The sequence below is a fragment of the Arvicanthis niloticus genome, chromosome 9 (assembly GCF_011762505.2).
Source record: "Arvicanthis niloticus isolate mArvNil1 chromosome 9, mArvNil1.pat.X, whole genome shotgun sequence".
NCBI classification, from domain to species: Eukaryota; Metazoa; Chordata; class Mammalia; order Rodentia; family Muridae; genus Arvicanthis; species Arvicanthis niloticus.
Genome location: NC_047666.1, coordinates 76,669,708 through 76,688,916, shown reverse-complemented (window position 1 = coordinate 76,688,916; position 19,209 = coordinate 76,669,708). Strand labels below are relative to the sequence as shown.

At 39.7% G+C, this 19,209-nt stretch overlaps 1 protein-coding gene across 2 annotated transcripts in view; it reads left to right on the top strand.

Annotated features, from left to right (window-relative positions):
* The window catches only part of Plcz1 (phospholipase C zeta 1), a 51,466-nt gene extending 34,041 nt beyond the window's left edge, over nucleotides 1–17,425 (top strand). For both annotated transcript variants that reach the window (XM_034512129.2, XM_076940721.1), the window contains exons 10-14: nucleotides 3,343–3,459; nucleotides 5,113–5,285; nucleotides 14,437–14,563; nucleotides 16,317–16,466; nucleotides 17,242–17,425. In XM_034512129.2, the coding sequence (XP_034368020.1) occupies nucleotides 3,343–3,459; nucleotides 5,113–5,285; nucleotides 14,437–14,563; nucleotides 16,317–16,466; nucleotides 17,242–17,330 (656 nt within the window). In that variant the 3' untranslated portion in view covers nucleotides 17,331–17,425. The remainder of the gene's footprint in view (nucleotides 1–3,342; nucleotides 3,460–5,112; nucleotides 5,286–14,436; nucleotides 14,564–16,316; nucleotides 16,467–17,241) is intronic.
* Nucleotides 17,426–19,209: the final 1,784 nt, after the last annotated feature.

Sequence of the window (19,209 nt, the reverse complement as noted above, 5' to 3'; positions counted from 1 at the left end):
TGGGAGTATTTATGAATGTACATTCTTATTAAATTTCAATTCACTTAATATAATTTAGAGTTGCATTTATATTCTTAATATCTACCTAAAAATTCTTAATACCTATAGTCTGAAATCCATAAAACAATATATTTTTAAATTGTATTAAGTTTTATATCAAAAACACTCTCCTATTAAGTCCTATTAAGGTATAATTATGTAGACCAGACTGGCCTTGAACTTACAGAGCACTGAGATTAAAGGTGTACGCTACCGTCCTTGTTTAATTGCCTTAAAGGTCATGGCACTTTGATTGAGAATGTGAGGTATGGACCCTTCTGTGGGCAACTTGTGCTACTACAGTGATGAGTCATAGGGCCTAGCGGCAGGGTGAGCCTACTGCAAGACACTTGGATTTTCCTGGAAGAACGTGTTAGCAGAAACAGACTACAATCTCACTGTGGCCTAGGCCACTGTGTGCTTTGGAAAGGTGCCTTTCACAGCAGTCTATGGAATGGGGTGGAATGAATACAATAGAGTAGAATGGAAGGCTGTATTGTGGGCAACAAGAAGGAATACTTTATGAAACCTTAGTGGGAGAGAGCAAGAGAGAGAGAAAGAGAGAGAGGGGGAGGAAGGGAAAGAGGAGACTGGTGTGTGTATGTGGATGCATGGATTTGTGATCATGCAGGATGCACATGAAAATATCAGGCCCTATTCTGTCACTCTCTTCTATATTCCCTGGACACTGGAGCTAGGCAGCAAGCCTCACTGATCTACATCCCTTCCTGCCCTGTGACAGTGCTGAGGTTATAGGTTCATGTAGACATGCTGGGTGTGATGGTTTGTATATGCTTGTCCCAGGGAGTGGCCCTGTTGGAGTAGGTGTGTCACTGTGGGCGTGGGCTTAAGATCTCATCCTAGCTGCCTAGAAGTCAGTCTTCCACTAGCAACTTTCAGATGAAGATGTAGAACTCTCATCTTTGTCTGCACCATGCCTGCCTGGATGATGCCGTGTCCCCACCTTGATAATGGACGGAACCTCTGAACCTGTAAGCCAGCCCTAATTAAATGTTGTCCTTTAGAAGACTTGCCTTGGTCATGGTGTCTGTTCACAGCAGTAAAAACTCTAACTAAGAAACTGTTTTTTTATGAGTATTGGGGATCTAAACTAGGTCTGCATCTTTGTTCAGTGAGAACTCTTACCTACTGAGTCATCTCTGCACCTTGGGTTGTGTGCATTTCTTACTGCACAGTACAGTCAAGAGAGACTGAATGACCTGCTTTACTAAGCTGGCATCTGACACCTCAAAGTGTCAGGTAGCTTTTTAGATTTATAAGTACAGGAGCACTGTGCATAGAGGAAGTAGTTACCACTCTCTCACTCCTACTATATTAAACACATACAAAGCGTTTTAAAGACTGATTAGGAGAGCTGAGCTCAGACATTGTGCATAACGCCACTATGTCTTAAAGAGGGTAGACTGTTTCTCTTGTACCAGAAGTCACTGATAGTAAAGAATTAATGATAGTAACAAGGATTTAACTGCACAAACACCTAGTATTACTATACTTATCATCATAAACATCCCCAAAATAGAATCTTGGAATGTCATCAAAATGGAATCATTTGCACATTATCCCAGTTGAGTGTAAAACAAGTGGTAGCCAGTAAAAGGGAATAAATAATACAAGTCCATTTGACAATTAGCATATAGATAGAAATGGAAGGACACACACCATCCAGTTATTGGTAATTCTTAATTGAGTGCTGAGATCACGTGTAGTTTTATTTTCTCTTTTTTACTTGAGTTCCACATGTTTCTAGAAAGAACGTGAAGGGAATTTGTAATAAATTGTGTGTAATTTCTGGTGCTAAGCTTCAGAAGCAACATTTTTAGCTACTGTCCTCACAGCTGTGACCAAATGTGTCCAATAAGTAGCAGCTTCAGGAAGGAAGCCACAGTGGCTTCCAGTCTGAGGGGACACAGTCCTTCCTGGCTGACTAAGCTCAGTGGCTGCAGCTCCATCATAGTGGGAGCAGGAGGCAGTGTTTGCTCACATCTCTGCTGATAAGAAAGGAAGAGATACAGAACCTTGTGAACAATTGTTTTTCTCATTTCCCTCTTTTATTAACAATACAAGGACCTAGCCTGGTGGGATGACGCCACCCACACTGAGGGGGACTTTCTCAGTTAATCCTCCATAGGAATAGCCTCATAGACTCAAATGTAGGTGTGCCTCACTGATGCTGGATGTTTCTTAACCCAATCAGGTTGATGAATTTACTATCATAGAAACCTTATTGATAATTCATGTATCACTATGTAGATGGGAAGCCCTAGGTCTCAAGTGTGCATGTTGTACCTATGGGTAGACTTCTGTGCAGTACAGAAGGGAAGCATGATTTCAAAACAATGCTTGGCTTTTAAATTAGCAATTTTTTTTTTTTTTTTTTTTTTTTTTTTTTTTTTTTTTTTATACTGGTTAGGACAAGGAGAAAAGGATTCTGTCCTATTAGCAAATACTATGAGCTTTACACAGCCATCACTTTTATGAAGATTGGTTGTCATACCGTCAGAAATGGTTGTGGCAATGAGATCTGTTCAGTGAAAGGAGAAAACTCTTGAAAAAACCAGGATATTTATGCTAAAAAACAATCTAAAGGGATGTCAGTGAAAGGGTGAAGGATGCAAATTAGTTTTAAATTCCAAGTCACTTAGAATATAGACAGATAGAAATGCACAGAGTACATTCAGATTACATATGCATGCTTATACACATATTGTAAGCAAATGAATAGCTCAGCAAAAGGGATATTAGTAACAGTGCTGTTGGGAAGTAGTAAAATTGGCAAGAGAGGGGTGAAAGCAGAGATTGGAAGCACCTGAGGGAAAGATACAGGACCAGAGGGTTGGGAGCTAAACCAGATAACTCAGGGGTTTGTTTAAATCTGTGAAATGATCACTAAATCAATTTAACTAGAAACAGGTAGCTTCATATGACTTACATCTTCATACGAAAATTAGGGTTAAAAGTTGATAAATATGTTACTTAAAAACATTTTATTTTGGAATTGTGTGTAATCTTGCATTAATTTGGAATTAATTTGGAGGTGTGATAGTGACATCGTTCAAAGTAAATAATCAGGGTACTTAAGTTGTCCCATGAAATAATTATAAAATATTATGAATTGTTATGTAAGCATAAATGCATAGGTTCTCTTTTATTTTGTGGCTGATAAATATTTTTGTCAAGGTCATGTATAGAATTATTTCACACACGTGAATAATATACAAAAATAGCTTGTTTCACTGACTACAAATGCTTCAAACATTTTTATTACTTTTTTTCTCTTTGTAGTCCACGAGTTTATTTTTCACACCGCGGCATTCATCACCAGAATTTACCCCAAATTGATGAGAGCAGACTCTTCTAATTTTAACCCTCAAGAGTTTTGGAATGTAGGCTGTCAGATGGGTATGTTATGTAGGGTAATGACCTATCTGCAAATGTAAGTTGAAATAAATTCTTTGTGTGAATTAGTGGAAATTTCCGGATAAGTTTTGGCTCTGGAAGTAGACACCCATGATAAATCATTGGTATCTAGAGCTAAATTTTTTCCCAAATATCTGGAGGGGGCAGATGTAGGTGAAGGTTGGAGGGCCTAGATTAATTCACAAGGACTGGATATTGGATTATGTGTGTTTGAGGGAGAGGCATACCAGATGGATAGGAGGGGGGATTAAAGATCAAGTTCCTCACTTGAGTTAGGCTCAAGTCTCCTTCAAGCCAAGTGCCCTTCTTCATTTTTAACCTACATGTGCTTTGATGGTCACAGTTTCAGGAGGTGAGTAGGGTCACAGGAATGGTTATTTCTCCATGCCAGATTCTCTTTGATAACCATAGAGCCAGTATGACATCAGCACCAACCACCTAGGGTCAGGGCTCATTCTTATCACCTGGACTGTGGAGATGCTTACATGTAGGCCTGAGGAGATGGGAAGTATGATCAGGTGGGATAGTGAGGGCTTGAGGGAGGACTTATACCAGGACCATGTTCCAGGCACTTTATAAATTAGTTTCTCACCTTCTCAGGGAATATATCCACCTCTTGGATCTGGATATTTGTGATATAGTTGGTGCCTCCTCTCTTTCTCTCTCTCTCCCCCCTCTCCATCTTTCTCTCTGCACACACACACACGCGCACACACACACACACACACACACACACACTCAGTAGTGACCATTTAATCTAAGGCCCCACACAAGTTAAACCAACACTCTACTCGTGATTTAGCGCCCCATCCGTTTTCATCCTTATATTCCTTGAATATTATCTGTTTATCTGACATGTGGACTACTTTTCTGTAATCCATTCTGAATGACACTTTCATTTCTTTATTCCGAGTTGTAGAGTAGATGGACCCCTTGAAGCATACCTGTAATTTCAGCTAGGGAAAATGACACCAGGGTTTCAGGAGTTCAAGGTTTTCTTCCCCTATATTGAGAGTTTGAGGCTTCCATCTGGGCTATATGATACCTTGTCTTAAAAACTAACCCACCAACCAACAACTATATAATAATTTAATTTACAAATTAAATGTTACCATTCACAGACACTCAGTAACACGAGAGTCTCTATTGCTGTGAAAAGACGCGATGGCCCCTACAACTCTTACATAAGAATGTGTTTAATAGGAGATGGCTTACAGTTCAGAGGTTTAGTCCGTTATCGTCCTCGTGGGAAGCATGGCAGCATCCAGGCAGATGTGGTCAGAAGTAGATGAGAGTTCTACATCTGGATCCTCAGGCATTAGGAAGAAAGAGTGACACTGGGCCTGGCCTTTAGTATTTGAAACCTCAACGCCCACCCCAACTAGTGACACGGGTCCTCCAACAAGACCACGTCTCCTTACAGTGCCCCTCCCTGTGGGCCTATAGTGAGCATTTCTAGTCAAACCACTATGACAAGAAGGCAACAACGTATTCAAAAAAACCATGAATTATTAGGTAAATGATCCATTTTCTTAGGAAACATGAAGGTAGCCAGTAGTTAAGAATTTTGACACACCACTGAACCTAACTATGCTGCCTATTTCCAAACAATGTCAACATTCTTCTTTATCACAGTGGCCTTGAATTTTCAAACCCCTGGACTGCCTATGGATTTGCAAAATGGGAAATTTTTGGATAATGGAGGCACTGGATATGTTTTGAAACCAGACTTCCTTAGAGACACAACCCTGGGCTTTAACCCAAATGAACCAGAAAGTGATGGCCATCCAATTACCCTCACAATCCGAGTAAGATGAATAGCTTGCTTTATTTATTTGCTGGTTTTTTAAGTAAACTAGAGAGTGTACATTAATATTTCAATTCTACGGATCAGCTCTAATGCCCTTTAAATTTCTGTTAATCTTTCTAGACACAATTAATAGGGGCCGTTTTAGCATCTTTTTCTGTGTCTGAAAAATTTTCTCTGTGTGCATTTTCACATGAATGATTTTCTGCCAGTGAATGGAAATATTGAGGCTAAAACCTTTTCCTCAGAGAGATCTATTTATACCATTCCGTTGTATTTCACCATTGAGCATTGTGATGGAGTGGTTTCAGGTCAGCCTGCTGATGACCTTGAAGACATGATACTTCTTGTCCCTTACCTTTACAGAATTTCAGCAGCAAATTCAAGGAACTATTTCTTTCTCGTTCATCTCTTACTTTTGGAGTGCAGTGTTCTCTTTCTGCTATGTCTTTGAACTCTGTTTGATTGCAAATACAGGTATGGGTGTACTTTCTTCTGTATTCATCATCCATGTCTATTAATATGTTATAAGCTTAGGATGTTCTCATTGTCCTCCAGAAATTTATGAGGGATTTTAACATTTCTTCCCTACAATGATTCAAAATGTATACTTAATTTTTGAAATTGACTGATTGATTTGTTTATTTGTGTGTGTGTGTGTGTGTGTGTGTGTGTGTGTGTGCGCGCGCGCGCGTGCGCGCGCGCATGCGCAGATACCTGTGGCATCCAGAAGAGGGCATCTGATCCCCCTGGAGCTGTAGGAACTGATGATGTGAGCTAACCATTGTGGAATAGCACTGCATGCTCTTAGCTGCTGAGTCATCTTTTCAGACCCCTGTGTTTGGTTTTTATTTCCACTTTAATATAGATGTGCATTTGTCTGCTGCACATTTAGTCTCTGATTGCCGATCACCCCATGTGGCTCTGTTTCTATCTTTACCCCCGCTCCTCCCACTTCTCCCTCCTCGTTCGTTCTTTCATCTCTTGCTTTATTGCTTCCTCTACAAGTTCACTATAGCAAAGGCAGGCCTCTCCATTAGCACAGACTTTTCTTCTTTCTCTGTGACCTAAATGCAATGTTTATTTACTTTTTAAAATGTCACTGAACCTTTCAAAGAGGTCTGGTTGCATTTTTTTGTTTTCTCCACTTAATTACAAGCCACTGCCTTAGGCTGTACATCCACCTACATAGACTACAGTTTTAGGATTTGTTCACTAATGAATTGCATAGGCCTGGCCTCTTTGGTTGTCTCCTGTTCAACTAGTTGCTCCTACAACCCTTGGCACCATCTCAGATATTCTTTTGGGATTTGGGACGGTGATCTTGCTGTTTCTAGTCACATGTTCCATGCTGCTACCTAGCAGAGGTCTGGGATTCTGTCAGCTGTTGAGTGGGCCTCTTGGTCTTCACTTTTGGCTGTAATGCTTGAAACTCAGTTCCCAGAATATGCTTCACTTACAATTTCTGTCTCATGTCTGTCCACTGTTGTCATTACACTTCTGGGCTTGGGAGCCCATTCTTACCTACTTTAGGCCCTAGCCATTTAATACCAGTAAAGAATGAGAGAATTTATGAACTATTTTGTATAAATTTTTTTGGCATGTGCATTCTAATTAATTAATTAACTAACTAACAATATAGCCATTGTTCCCCTCCAGTCCCCCTCCCACAATTCCTCACCCCATTCCTCCTGTCCCCTGTCCCTGGAAGGATGCTCCCCCACAACCAGGCAAATTTAAAAGGACAATTGAGGAAAGGTGGGCAGGGAGGAAAAGCTTTGGATTTGGCAGGAGTGTGTGCTGGTGAGGTACACAGTCGGCTTCTCTCCTGCTTGTCGGATGCTGTGACACTATAATCCAGTCAGAGTAGCTAGTTAGAAGTCACCTACAATGGGGGCTACTGATATTGATTCGCTGACACTTTTTGGCATGTGGAGAAGTATTATTAACCATGGAGCTTCTTTTACAAGGGGATTGTCACATTGGCCTCTTTTCTGCATCTTTTAAATCGTTGATTCAGTAGGAAAAGGTGAATTAGCCACCCCTAAGAGCCTTTATAACACACTCAAGTCTCATTTTATTCTGGATTTATTATCTATCTGCCATGGAAATCTGTTTCACTTTCATTGATGGATTCCTCTTTCTGTAACTACTCCTAAAATATTTATACTGCATAAAGCTTTTACCTAACCTTTGTTCCAAACTAATGATTCTTCTCTCATTCTCATATGCAAAGGCTCATGATTTTAACCGCCAGTAAGGTTGAAATCTTTAACCTGACCTCATTTGTTTTTTAGAACCTGAAGTCTAGTTTTAAACAGTCTACCAAGCGCCCATGCTTATTAAATCACTATCCTGTCAAACTTAAAATTTTAAAGCCTAACATCCCTTCCTAGTCAATCTACCTTTAACTTTTTTCTTGACATGTCAATAAATAGCATCATTCACCTGACCATCTCAGACCAGAAAACACGGCAGTGCTGTTACACATTTCCTTCACTTCCCATGTCATCCGTTTATAAATTCTTTCCAGTCCACTCCAGGTCTTCACAAACCCTTTTCTTGGTCGAGCCACCTTTGCTGCTGTCCTCTTCCAGGAGTTCATTATCATCAGGTTTCTTCTTTTGACTTCTTAAACATGTGCCATCAGCTCACATTGGTGGTTTTTTTTATTTATTACTTTTTAATCCTTTTTTTTTTTTTTACAGTTCAATCTTTATCCCCCTCTTGGTCCTCCCTCTGACTGTTCCTCAACCCATATCTCCTCCATCCCTGTTTCCAAGATGTGCCCCTCGCCCCACCTCCATACCACCAGACCTCCCCATTCCTTAAGGCCTCAAGTTTCTTGAGCATTAGGTGCGTCTTCTCTGACTGAGTCCAGACACGACATTCTTCTGCTGTATATGTGTCTGGGGCCTCATGTCAGCTTGTGTATGCTGCTGGTTGGTGGCTCAGTGTCTGAGAGATCTCAGGAGTCCAGGTCAGATGAGACTGCTGGTCTTCCTATAGGGTCGTTCTCCTCCTCAGCTTCTTCCAGCCTTTCTCTAATTCAACCACAGGGGTCAGCAGCTTCTGTCCATTGGTTGGGTGTAAATATCTGCATCTGACTCTTTCAGCTGCTTGTTGGGCTTTCAGAGGGCAGTCAGGCTAGGCTCCTGTTTGTGAGCACACCATAGCATCAGTAATAGTGTCAGTCCCTTGGGGTCTTCCCTTGAGCTGGATCCCACTTTGGGCCTGTCACTGGGCCTCCTTTCCCTCAGATTCTTCTTCGTTTTTGTCCCTGCAGTTCTTTCAGACAGGAACAATTCTGGGTCAGAGTTTTTGACTATGGGATGGCAACCGCATCCTCCACTTGAGGTCAGCAAATGTCTTTTTGCTGGAGGTAGACTCTACAAGTTCCTCTCCTCACATTTGGGTATTTCATATAAAGTCCCTCCCTTTGAGTCCAGAGAGACTCTCACCTCCCAGGTCTCTGGTACATTCAGAGGGTCCCTCCACCTTCTACTTCCTGAAGTTGTCTGTTTCCATTCTTTCTGCAGGCCCTCAGGGTTTCTGCTGACCCCCAATACCTAGTCATGTTCCTTCTTTTCCTTATCCCTTCCCCCTCAACCCTCTGTGACTGCTTTCTTCTCCCTCCCAAGTGGGATTGAGGCATCATCACTTGAGCCCTTCTGCTTGTTAACCTTCTTGAGTTCTGTGGATTGTATCCTAGGTATTCTGTACTTTTTTTGACTAATAACCACTTATCCATTTATTAATGAGTATATACCATGTATGTTCTTTTGGGTCTGAATTTGTCAACTTGATCTAGTCTGGAACCTGGGAAGAGAGTCTCAGTGAGAGATTGTTTGGATTAGATTGGCCTGTGAGCATGACTTTGATTTATTTTTAAGATTTTATTTTAGTATCTTATGTGAATGGGTGTTTTGCCTTGTACATGTCTATGCATCTTATGCATGCTTAGTGCCTATGGAGGTCAGATGCGAGTGTTGGATTCTTTGGAGCTGGAGTGGAAGAAGGTTGAAAATTGCCAAGAGACTACTGAAAATCAAACTCTGTTTCTTTGGAAGAGTATCAAGCGCTCTTCCACTGACCCATCTCTCCAGTTTGAAGTAAGAGATTCTTATTGGGTTAAATGGCCTGGGAAGACGTGGCCTGAAAGTGGGTGGCTTCATTCCCTAGGCTTGGGTTGTATGAAAGCAGAAGATAAGATGAGCAGCAAGCTTGCATGCACTGATTCTCTCTTTGCTCTCAACTGCGGATGTGACTACTTGTTTCAGCTTCCTGCCTTGACTTCCCCACAATGATGGACCATAAGCTGAATAATCATTTCTCTTTTAAAATGACCTTTTGTAAAAAGAAACGAAGCAAAAACAGCTAGTCACAGACTTTAGTCCTTCTCCCTTAAGTTAAACAGAGAAATTTTATTATAATGATGATTTCATTAGTATTTAACAATCATTTCTGTTTACCAGTTACTTTCCCAGTCAAGGCTTAGCCTTTTTCTCTCTATCAGTGTCTCACCACATCTAGCCTTAACTTATTCTATAACCATAACCAGGATTTATTTTCTTGAAGTATTCTCTCTCTCTCTCTCTCTCTCTCTCTCTCTCTCTCCCTTCTTCCCTCCCCCTCCCTTTGTCTCTGTCTTTCCTTTCTCTGTTTCTCTCTCTTATGTTTCTCTCCACCCACCCATCCTTTAGACAAGGTCTTACTGTGTAGCCATAGCTGGCTTGGCTCTTGCTATCTTTCTAGCCAGCAGACTGGCCTTGAGCTCAAAGATCTGCCTGTTGCTGCCTCCTGCATGCTGGGATTAAATTTAGATGCTATGACTTGCCTGAGTCATGACTTAAAAACCCTTACTTTTTGGAGGCGCTTCTTCTTGGTTGTGCTCTCTTTTTACAGTTTCCTTCCATCACAGCCTACGCAAGCACATTATAGAACAAAGCACATGGCATTATAATCGTTTTTTTGTCCTTGCTCCCCAGCTATCTGAGGCTTCTTTAAGGATAAGAGCTGGGCTCTGTTCAAGCCGACTTGACAGGGTCTGACAGAAAACATATGCTTCATATGTGGAAGTTGATTGAATGAGTGACATCTGTTGCCTGCTGAGAATAGTAGGAGGAGCATCCGTGCTGTCTGAATGGAAATGAATTTTCAGGCTAGTTTGTGCACACAGATGCTTATGAATGTTCTGGGCTCCTACTCTAGGCTTATACTCTGAGAGTCTCACTTTGAGGTGTTAAGTGGCTTGGACTCAAACTGACAGGTTAGTGAGTCTCCTGGGAAGCAGCCACCACAGCTATACAAGTGGGTCCTCTCCTCGTGGTTATTCTAAAGAGCTTTGTAGTTGGCTACTTGAATCACACAGGTTCTGGGAGCACCACTTGGAAACCTGAAGATATGGGTTTACTAGAAGCTTCCTTGAGTTTTTTTGGTGAAGAAAATCAATATTTCCAGTTTACTCTGTTATCTTTGAACTTCAAGTTTTGGTCTAACCCATTTGTCTTTTCCTCTTTTGCTTTGCTTTGCTTTCCCTTCTTTTCCTTTTCTTCAGCATAGGGTATACAAAGTTGAACCAGTCCCATTTTGTACACACCCTTTCCCCACTGAGCTTTTAATCAGCTGGCAAGCACTCATATCTGGGAATAGTGTAGTGAATATCTATGAGCAATCTTCTTTCTAAACATACTGATATCTAACTGCGCTGAATGATTTCTGCCTCTTGAATACAGATCACTAAATATTTTTAGTTACCTTCGTGTATAGGAATGTCATAACGTGTGGATTTCGGACAGATGAAGCTACACATCAAGTTTTCTTCTTTTTCCTCCTGTTCTCTATTCTGCGCCTCTCTATTTCTCTTTCTTTTTTTTTATATAAGCCACCATTTATTTGAAACATATAATCATATTCAGTGATTGAAAATGTGGTTCAATTTTTATAACTGCATCTTTAGGTTTATAGCTTTATTGTTTGAGAACTTACTACACACAACTCATGTAACTCTCCCTGTTTAGTTCCATGACACATTTTTTGATTGGCTGGTGGTTTTTGTGATGTTTAATTGCCTTTAAAATTTGTTTGTTTTTAAGTTCTTTATGGATGCTAATTCTCGGTCAGATATAATGCTGAGAAGGATTTTTGCCTCATTCTGTTGGCTGTCTCTTCAGTTTAATGTTGATGCACTTTGCTGTGTAGAAGCCTTTTGGTTACATAAGTTTTCCCTTGTCAGTTGTTTGTCTTGATATCTGTGTTTTCAGAATTCTCTTTACACAGCCATTTTTGTTTGTTTGTTTTTTGTTTTTGTGCCTGTAGGTTGAAGCCAACTATATATCACCAACTTTCTTCTCTAACATATTCAGGTCAGACAGGGTCTTAATTAAGGTCTGAAAGCATGCAGGATATTATTTTAATTTTCTCACACTTGTTGAGACTTAAGTTCTAATTTATGATCATTTGGAGACAATTCTATGGGCTACTGAGAATGTGCATTCTTTAGTGTTTGTGTACAATGGTCTGTAGATGTGCTCATTCCATTTGATTTATGATATCCAGAGTTTTTCTCTTCAGGCTTTGCCACAATATCCTGTCTATTGGTGAAAATTGGAATTAAATTTACCCATACACAGTGTGTTGGGTTTATCTGTGTTTTTAAACGTAGTAGCGTGTTTTCAGTGAGGGTGGGTCAACCTGTGTTTGGAATATATGTGTTTAGATTTATACTGCCTTCTTGGTGGCTGGTCCTTTTGTGAATATGAAGTGACCTTCCTTGTAATCTCTGGTCAACTGGTTTTTATTTGAAATGTATTGTCATGTGTTAGAATATTTACAGTGACACCTGCCTATTTCTTAGTTCAGTTTGTTTGGCATACCCCTTTCCTTCCCATCCTTTTATTATAAGATGGTGTTTATTGTTTTTGTGAGAAAGTGAATTTATTGGAGACAGAAAAATATGGGTCCCATTTTCTCATCCATTCTGCTAGAATGTGTCTTTCAGTGTCAGGAACTATATTATTGAAAGATGTGTATCAATTTATGTCATTTTGTTGATTTTTTTAGTGTTTTCTTAGACTTCTTTTGACTGACAATCATGGCTCTACTTACTTATTCTCTGTTATTTCTTGGTTTGCTTATGATTCTCTTCAGAATTAAGTATTTCTCCTTGTAGACTCTGTAGAGCTGACTTAGTGATCATAAATTCATTTAGTCTATTTTTATCAGGGAAAGGTTTTTTTTTTCCTTCATTTTAATGGATAGTTTATAGGGTATAATAGTCTGGGTTGACAGCTGTGGTCTTTCAGAAATTAGAATACATTTTCTCCAGCCCTTCTGGCTTTCAAATGTTCTGTTGAAAAATCAGTTTTTTTATTCTGATGGCACTGGCTTTAAAAGTGACTCGATCTTTCTCTCTTACGGTTCTTAATGCCTTTTCTTTATTTTCTGTTAAAAATTTTAACTATAGTATATCATGGGGAGATAATGATGACAACGATAACGACGATGATGATTTTATCTTGTTTATTTGGCGTTGTGGATACGTGGATGGGCATCTCTTTCTTTAGATTTGTGCAATCTTCTATGATTTTATTATTCTTGGTGATTTTTTTTTATGTTTTTTCTTCCTTTAGGCCTATATTTAAAATGTATGTCTTTTCATGGTATTCTGTTCCAAAACTCCAATGTTTTATTCATATATATTTTACATTTTCATTGACCATTGCTGAGTGACAGATTTCCTCTGCTTTGTCTTCCAGCCCTAACTCATTGGTTTCAACCAGACCTATTCTGTTAGTGATGTTTTTTTTTTCCTTTGAGATTTATTATTATGTTTTTATTTCACTTATTGATGTGCTCATTTCTAGAATTGTTTGGTTTTTTTTTCCTATTTTCTCTGCTGAACCAAAATTTTATGTCTTTGATTAACTTCAGCGTTTCACTTAGCTCTTTGCTTTTGTCCTTCTCTGAGATGTTTGAACATGGTTATGATCGTTCATTTAAACTGTGCCTAGAGGTTCTTCCTGGCTGTTTTTATTGGGAGTCATTACCATAGGATTAGTAATTTTGAGGTGGGGAATGTTGTCTTGCTTTTTTGTGTTACTTTATTTCTGTTCTGGGACATTAGAATCTGGATCACTGTTTGAGTAGGTGCTTTGTTTTTTATTTTGTTCATTACCTTTTTTCAGTGTAGATGTGTACAATGTTCAGAGTAAGATTAAACTGTAAGAGAGTTGAGCCTCTGTTTTCTTTTGTGGAACTTGTATTGGGAGTTGTGGGCTCTATCTCTGGTCTTCTGAAAGTTTGGTAGCGTCTGTGTGAACAGAGACCACCCAAGGGTCAGCATGGCCCTCTCTTCTCCTCTCCTGCCTTCTATGTGGCTCTCCAAGTCTACCTGTTCTACCTTGAGTAAGCTCTGGTCAACTGACGGCTTGGTATGGGAGGTAATCAGGGGGCATGTGGGAGGTACAGTGACCAGCAGCAGTTATCCAGGGCTGGGTTCCTAGCTTTTAAACTTTTATTTTTCATCTTAAATCAACATATTTCAAATGTTTTATACTCACTTTGTTCTTAAAATCAAAACACAATCTTGATCCAATCATTAACTGGGACAACCAAATAATCTCTATAAAAATATAACTACTAACTTTTAGAAATAAGCTTTTGATCCCTGTTCCTGACCTGCCTATGAGATAGTTGATTTTATCAAGTTCTACAGTTCCTGGGTACGGCAATACGGTTAACAGTGGATAATGTCAAATTTTATAACTAATTAAAAAGTAAATTTTTAGGAAAATGTTACGTGGTATAACATTTCATATTTGAGAAAGCAGTAATAGTGAACTAGTAAAAATGATTAAAGCATGTTTTTAAAATAAAAATATATGCTAATGAATCATAAACTTCGGACATTGTGGATTCCATTATAAATTCACTTGAGTAAAAACAGTATGTTAGACAGGTCTTTGTTCATTATTTAGTGATGTTTGAGAGTAAAAGGATTACAAATTTAAATATCCATGGTTTGCTAGCTTCAGTTTTTGTAGCAAAAAATTAGAGACTTTGTCTTTTGGGAATATGCTATCTGATTAAGGTCAAGTAGTGATGCCTTTTCCTGCTCAACTAAATCCTGCTGGTCATGTGCATTTGCATAGGTCATCAGTGGGATACAGTTGCCTGTTAGCATTCCCTCTAATACGGCTGACATGTTAGTGATCATAGAAGTTTACGGCGTTCCAAACGACCACGTGAAGCAGCAGACTCGTGTCATTAAGAGTAATGGTGAGCTCCTTTACTTCTTGATTTTTCTTCTTTAGAAAATAATTTTTAAAAAAATGAATTTAAGAATAACTTATTCAGCATGCACTTTACAACAATACAGCTGCAGAATATTGGTTATACCCCTGGTATAACCAGACATTTGTGTGAATGTCTCTGAGGAAATTGTTTGGTTCTTCAGACTTGAGATCCTGCTTTGCAGAAGCTCCATGATTTTACAAGCATGAGAAAATTTAAAAAATCTGTTTAGTTAAATCATAGAGTTAAATCATATTTATATATGTTATATATATGTTATATCTATATATTATATAGACACTCTACAGCTTAGTAAGAAAAATGTCATAAAAAAGAAAATTATTATGATAAGGAGTGATTAGATTTGAAGGAGAAAACAACATCCCATATGCAAGAAACCCATAGGAGATGGTCACAGGAAAAAGTATAGTTTTTTTTCACAGTTGGAGAAGAGGGTAGTAAAGGGAGAAAGAACAACATGATTCTCAGTCATGAAGACTTGGCAGAATATAGGATGCTTAAGAAAGACTAGTGAGTGAGAAAGTATGCACGTTATATTGGGATTGCTCATGGGCATTTCTGAAAGCCATGCTTGCTCTTAGGAGCTCTCTATGGGAAATGGATAAAATTAAGGCATTTACAGAGGAATAAGGCACTGAGCTTTCAGGAGATCATTTCTGTAGGTAAGGTGGGAAAGTATGAAAGAGAAATGAGATACAGAAACAGTGCCAGGATATGAACCCAATGCTTAAAAGGCATATAAGCCATGTTGTAAGGAAGATGGTGGCAACCAGAAAGGAATGGAGGGTGTTTGTGCAAGTCACCCTGTGGGACTAATGATCTAGGATGGAAGACAGGATGGACTGTAAGACTATGGGGACACTGGTAGTGTAATTAGAGATGAGAATGTTCAGACATGGAAAGTAAACCCACCAACCAAACTTCATGTCCTACAATAAGTTTGCCCAAGTGTGAATATGTGTGTATGTATATGAGAAAGACACAGAGATTAGATACAGAGGAAGGGAGTGAGCGAGGCAGTCAGGGCACGTGGGATAAAGAGGAAGACCAATGACTCTACATTCAGATTTGTGATTATCTTGAGTCTGTTTACTCAAGGTTTAAGTTTTAGATGACTTAGATCAAGCTGAAAAACAATCTGGATTCCTTGCTGTGGCAAGGGATTGGTTGCTTGGGAAGATTTATTTCACTAGGGTGCCAAATTATTTATCAACTTGGGACTTTGAAATCATCATTATTAAAAAACAAGGCAGAGAAATTTTCCTAGAACAACCCGGTGCAGAAAAATGGCACTCCTCACTTTCCCGTGTCTCCATTTCATAGGGAAGGGAGTGTCTTAGCTTCAGTCATGTTGTAGAAAGACTCAGTTGTCTGCTTTAAAGTCAGTCTCTCCAGGCTTGCATCTCTGCTTTGCAATTTGCTATATGAAGTACTGGGAAGCAATGAGACCTCTTTGAGTTGTAGTTCCTTTGTCTGTTAACGCTCTTGGGGTTGCAAAATCCGTATAAAGTTTTCAAAAACCAGGACCATTGCTATTGTTATGTCATCTTCCACTCACTGACTACATTAAACAATTAAGTGCTCTAAAATACAAACAGATATGGTTAATGCCCAATGGTTAGGAAGAAAAACTGTAGAGATCAGTTATTATTTGCTTTTCTTTTCTTCTTAGAGAAAGCACCTGTGATATTCCTGTTTACGTTTCTTTATATTTCAGCTTTTAGTCCGAAGTGGAACGAAACATTTACATTTCTTATTCAAGTGCCAGAACTGGCATTGATACGTTTTGTTGTTGAAACTCAAAGCTTCCTATCGGGAAATGAATTACTCGGGCAGTACACTCTACCAGTCCTTTGCATGAACAAAGGTAATGTTCTCAAATGTAAGATGATTTAATTAACACGTAAACATACCTCCATCAAGGCTGCACTTGGACCATACCAAATTTCTCGATCTCTTCACTTACATTTGTGGGATATGAAGGGAGATTTGGGTGGACCCATGCATTTCAGTTGAACGGTGGAGACATGTTCTTTCTATGGAAAGTGATTTGGGGTTGGAGTATGCTGGGCTGCTAGGGAAACTTGGCATGTGTGTTTCTTTGCCAGGATCCTCATTCTTTTCAATGAAAAGTAGTCATAGTGACAAGAAGATATGAAGGACAGGGGTAAGACAAAGGGGAAAACATTGGCTCATTCTTCTGCCTGAGGACAAATTGGGAGCCTGGGAGCCAGACCTTTCTGGATTATTTTTGGGACAGGAAGCATGGTGCACACCTTCCCCAAGTGGTTTATTTAGTCCTTTCAATAGCTTTGTTGTAGGACACTCACTTTTCTATCACCAGGAAGCAGTCAGGGTCATTTTGAAGCAGAAGGGTGATGGCTAACTTTGGATCATAATGTCCTAGGGGAGAGGAGACATGTGAGGTGTGGGACATACAGAATTCTGGAAGTTCGAACAGAAACTAGGAATACTTCATTTTTATGGAAAAGTAACAGACTACATTGGAATAACTATAGCCCTGCCCCACCGTGATAACGCTGTTAAGACGCTTACTCAGAGACACCTTCTTCCTCAGCTGCGATGTGGAGGCCATTACTCTTGTGTGTTATTTCTAATTTGACACAGTTCCTCTCCCACAGGGTATCGTCGTGTTCCTCTGCTTTCCAAAAGTGGTGCGACCCTTGAGCCTTCCTCACTGTTTATTTACGTTTGGTACTTCAGAGAGTGACGAGGTGTAACTGACTACACATCACAGTAAACAGTCCAAAGGAATGTCGGTACATCTTTTATTAACCATAAAATAAAAGACTCATTAAGTCAGAGATATCTATGTTATTCACCTTCTAGTGGGAAAAACAGAAGGTGTGTGTGTGTGGGGGGGGGCGGGCAGAATAAAACCATCAGAGGATGCACACTGCAGTTCCCTGAGGGCATGCCATGCTGTTCTCTGGGTTCACATTGTGCATTTTCCCGACTGCTGGTTTCTCCTGTGTGTCTGCTTTCAGGGCTGAGTTTTCAATTGCTTATCATTTTTAATGAGTAAAATTTATAGCTTTTAAAAGTATGCCTGATCGTATAAGACATGTTAGCAAATATTTAGCAGCATAGATGTGAAATCGAAGAGTGTTTCAACTTCCTAACACCCACCACCGCCCATTGCAGTGGGAAGGAATTAGATTGCCAGGCCTTTTGTGTGCCCTCTTACATCCTACAGAGCAATTAGCCCCTGAGTTCCCAATCCATTTCTTAGATGCCATGTGCTTGATTTGGTACCCTGTAATTATACAGACATTTTTATAAGTGTGTATGAAATTGATTTGCATTCCCAGTATCGTCAGAACTCCATTTCTATAAAAGAAATCTATTATGCGGACTTACATGCTTGGGTCTTGAATTAATTTGCAGTATTTTTGAATCTGTCCTTAATGTACTTTTAAGATTGCATTGTCTCTTGGCCAGAGACGAGAGTTCTCATTTTGTTTCACCAACACTGAGACTTAACTTGGCTAAAAGTGGTAGAGATTTTGGTTACTTCTTAATTATTCTTTTAAGACAATCAGTAATGATTACCCCACCACACTGGTACCTCTGTTGTGTTGTGGTCGACACACTCAGGACATTTGTCAAGTTAGCAACCCTAGTAGAAATTTGCTGATACCCAATCCAACTTCAGATGTAACTAAAAACCAAGAAATTATTGTTTACTTAAGACCTATCCCAATCTCATTATTCTTTGATGACCAGCAAATGCAGACCATCTGGTCACATTTCACCAAATATCACTTTGAAGGCCAGATATTAAAAGTGCTCTCTCTGATTGTAAAAGACAAGGAAGCGACTTTTCAGTGTATCGATGATTGCAGATTCACAGCTGAGAGAGAGGGTCATAGATGGTTCCTGTGACAACCTCTTATCCTCATACCACACCAGTCCACCCAAAGTAACAGCTTACACAGGAAGAAGACTCTTAAAAAACTGTGATGAGGATGCTGAAGGTGGCTCTCCACAATGGGTGGCTTCTGGCAGGGGTGCAGATAGGAAGGAAGGACTCAGTTGATTTCAAGGGGCTGCTGGGAAGTTTGACTGTGCTCCAGTGGCTATATGAGCAACACAAATCTGACTTTGTAGTTGTTTGTATTTCTTTCTTCTTTTTTTCTCCTGGGGGTTCCTCAAGGGGGAAGGTAGACCCAGGAGAATTGGGAAGTGAGTGTGACCAGGGTTCATTATGTAAGAATTCCCAAATAATCAATAAAAGTATTATGATTGAAAAAAATGTAAATACCCCCTGGGAATTGTTATGTCCACGAATCTGGAACAAGTAGTGTCCTATGGTGTTGAAGGCGTGGTCTTACACACCTACATCTTTTTAAGGGATATAGGAGTGACCATAGAAAATCTGCCTCCCTCAGAGTTCAGATTTCTTAAGAGGAACACACAGCTTCCATTAGGCAGACAGCGGGTGGATCTCTAGCGGGTGGAGCTCGCTGAATTCTCTATTGTTAACCCAGCAGCAGGGCTAGGGGTGTGCTCCACCACTGACCCAAGGCTCTAACCTCTAATCTCCAAGGTCTTTTGAAGACCTGGAATTTCGCAAGCTTTTAAAGGCT